General features: G+C 40.9%; 1 protein-coding gene across 1 annotated transcript; it reads left to right on the forward strand.

The window, feature by feature from the left end:
• Window positions 1-781: 781 nt before the first annotated feature.
• Window positions 782-1801, forward strand: GPR12 (G protein-coupled receptor 12). The gene has a single exon (XM_044999042.1). It carries the CDS (start codon window positions 797-799, stop codon window positions 1799-1801), a length of 1005 nt encoding a protein of 334 aa, XP_044854977.1. The 5' UTR covers window positions 782-796.
• Window positions 1802-2006: the final 205 nt, after the last annotated feature.

Consider the following 2006-nt stretch of genomic DNA (forward strand, 5'->3'; position numbering starts at 1 on the left):
CTGCCCTGCTGTATAGAAAGGACCTGGAGACCCTCCTCCTCCAGCAGGGGAGAAGCCAAGGTGACCACCATAGAGGGCTAGTCCCGCTGTCTGTCTGCCACTGTCTGTTTCCATCTGTCTGTATGAGATTGTGCTACCCTCGCACAGATGCTTGCATGGCATTGCTCTGTCTCCCCCACCTCATCACCTCCATTGCTATTAATTCACGACCAAGGATGCTCTGCGGGGTAAATATCCCCCGGCCCGAATTTCTAGCTGAGGTAGCTAGGACGGGGTTGCTGTATTGTCTGCTCCAGGTTTGAATCATGAGCATTCTTAACAAAATGGTAAAAAACCCTGATGTTTAATTGAAAACCCAGCTGGTGACTTGTGATTTTATTTCATGCATCATGCAACAATTGCTCTTTTTCTGTATTTAAACTCATGTGCTGTGGGTTTTGTTCATCTTGTTAAACCAAAACACCTTTCAAACAGTTATAGCTATGTTAACGGGTTTTTATTTCTTTAGTTCAGTACTATGTGTCCATACCACATTTCACTTGTTCTCCTCTTCCATTTAATGAAGAAAATCTCTCTAATTACTTCATGTCCTGTTCTTTTGTTTTCTTTAAATAATTTTAGGCAATTTTAAATTACGCATTTTTCTTCATCATTTGTACTGTCACGTTTATGTAACATGTGCCTGCCTGCATATGAGATTCATAGAAATAGCTAAGGTATTGCATGTTCTTGAATTCACTAGTACTGTATCTGAACATTAAAAAATGTCTTTTCATTGAAGAAGACAGGGGTTAAAATGAATGAAGATCTGAAGGTTAATTTAAGCTGGCTGCCTCAAGATCACTTAGAAGCCAGCTCTCCAGAGAATGTCTCAACTGCAGTCTCCTCCCTGATTCCTGTCGTAGACCCAGAACCAGAGCTCATAGTAAACCCCTGGGACATTGTTTTGTGTACTTCAGGAACCCTTATCTCCTGTGAAAATGCCATTGTGGTCCTTATCATTTTCCAAAATCCTAATCTTCGTGCCCCCATGTTCCTGCTGATAGGCAGCCTGGCACTTGCAGACCTCTTAGCAGGAATTGGATTGATCATCAATTTTATTTTTGCCTATCTTCTACAATCAGAAGCTACAAAACTGGTCACTATTGGACTGATTGTTGCCTCTTTCTCTGCATCTGTCTGCAGCTTGCTGGCTATTACTGTTGATCGTTACCTCTCATTGTATTATGCTTTGACTTATAATTCAGAAAGGACTGTCACTTTTACTTATATCATGCTTATTTTGCTCTGGGGAGCATCTATCTGTATTGGACTGCTGCCTATAATGGGCTGGAACTGCCTCAAAGATGAATCCACCTGCAGTGTTATCAGACCGCTCACTAAAAATAATGCAGCTATTCTTTCAGTCTCTTTCTTGCTCATGTTTGCTCTCATGCTGCAGCTCTACATTCAAATTTGTAAAATCGTGATGCGCCATGCCCATCAGATTGCCTTGCAACACCATTTCCTGGCCACATCCCATTATGTGACCACCCGAAAAGGAGTGTCTACTTTGGCCATTATTTTGGGGACCTTTGCTGCTTGTTGGATGCCTTTTACGCTCTATTCTTTAATAGCAGATTACACGTATCCTTCAATATATACCTATGCCACTCTCCTGCCTGCCACCTACAATTCCATCATCAATCCTGTAATATATGCTTTTAGAAACCAGGAAATACAAAAAGCATTTTGGCTCATCTGCTGTGGCTGTATCCCTTCTAGCCTGTCTCAAAGAGCAAGATCACCTAGTGATGTTTGATTAACAGCTATGAGGACTTTATTTAGCATTTTGTTTTTCAGAAATTCCTGCAACGCTCTTTGGTTAGATACATTCCTTAGATTGTACATATCTAATTCATATTCAAGCCACAGGATGCACTGACCCTTTTGTAAAGAGAAACCCCATTAACCGAAATGAACTCAGTGGTTTAAGGAAGATTTCCAAAATCAAAATGATTAGTGTT

This window comes from Mauremys mutica, chromosome 1 (genome assembly GCF_020497125.1).
Source record: "Mauremys mutica isolate MM-2020 ecotype Southern chromosome 1, ASM2049712v1, whole genome shotgun sequence".
In the NCBI taxonomy this organism is placed as follows: domain Eukaryota; kingdom Metazoa; phylum Chordata; order Testudines; family Geoemydidae; genus Mauremys; species Mauremys mutica.

Excerpts from the sequence above, each read along its gene's own strand:
- GPR12 (XM_044999042.1), top strand. The coding sequence starts at position 797 with ATGAATGAAGATCTGAAGGTTAATTTAAGCTGGCTGCCTCAAGATCAC.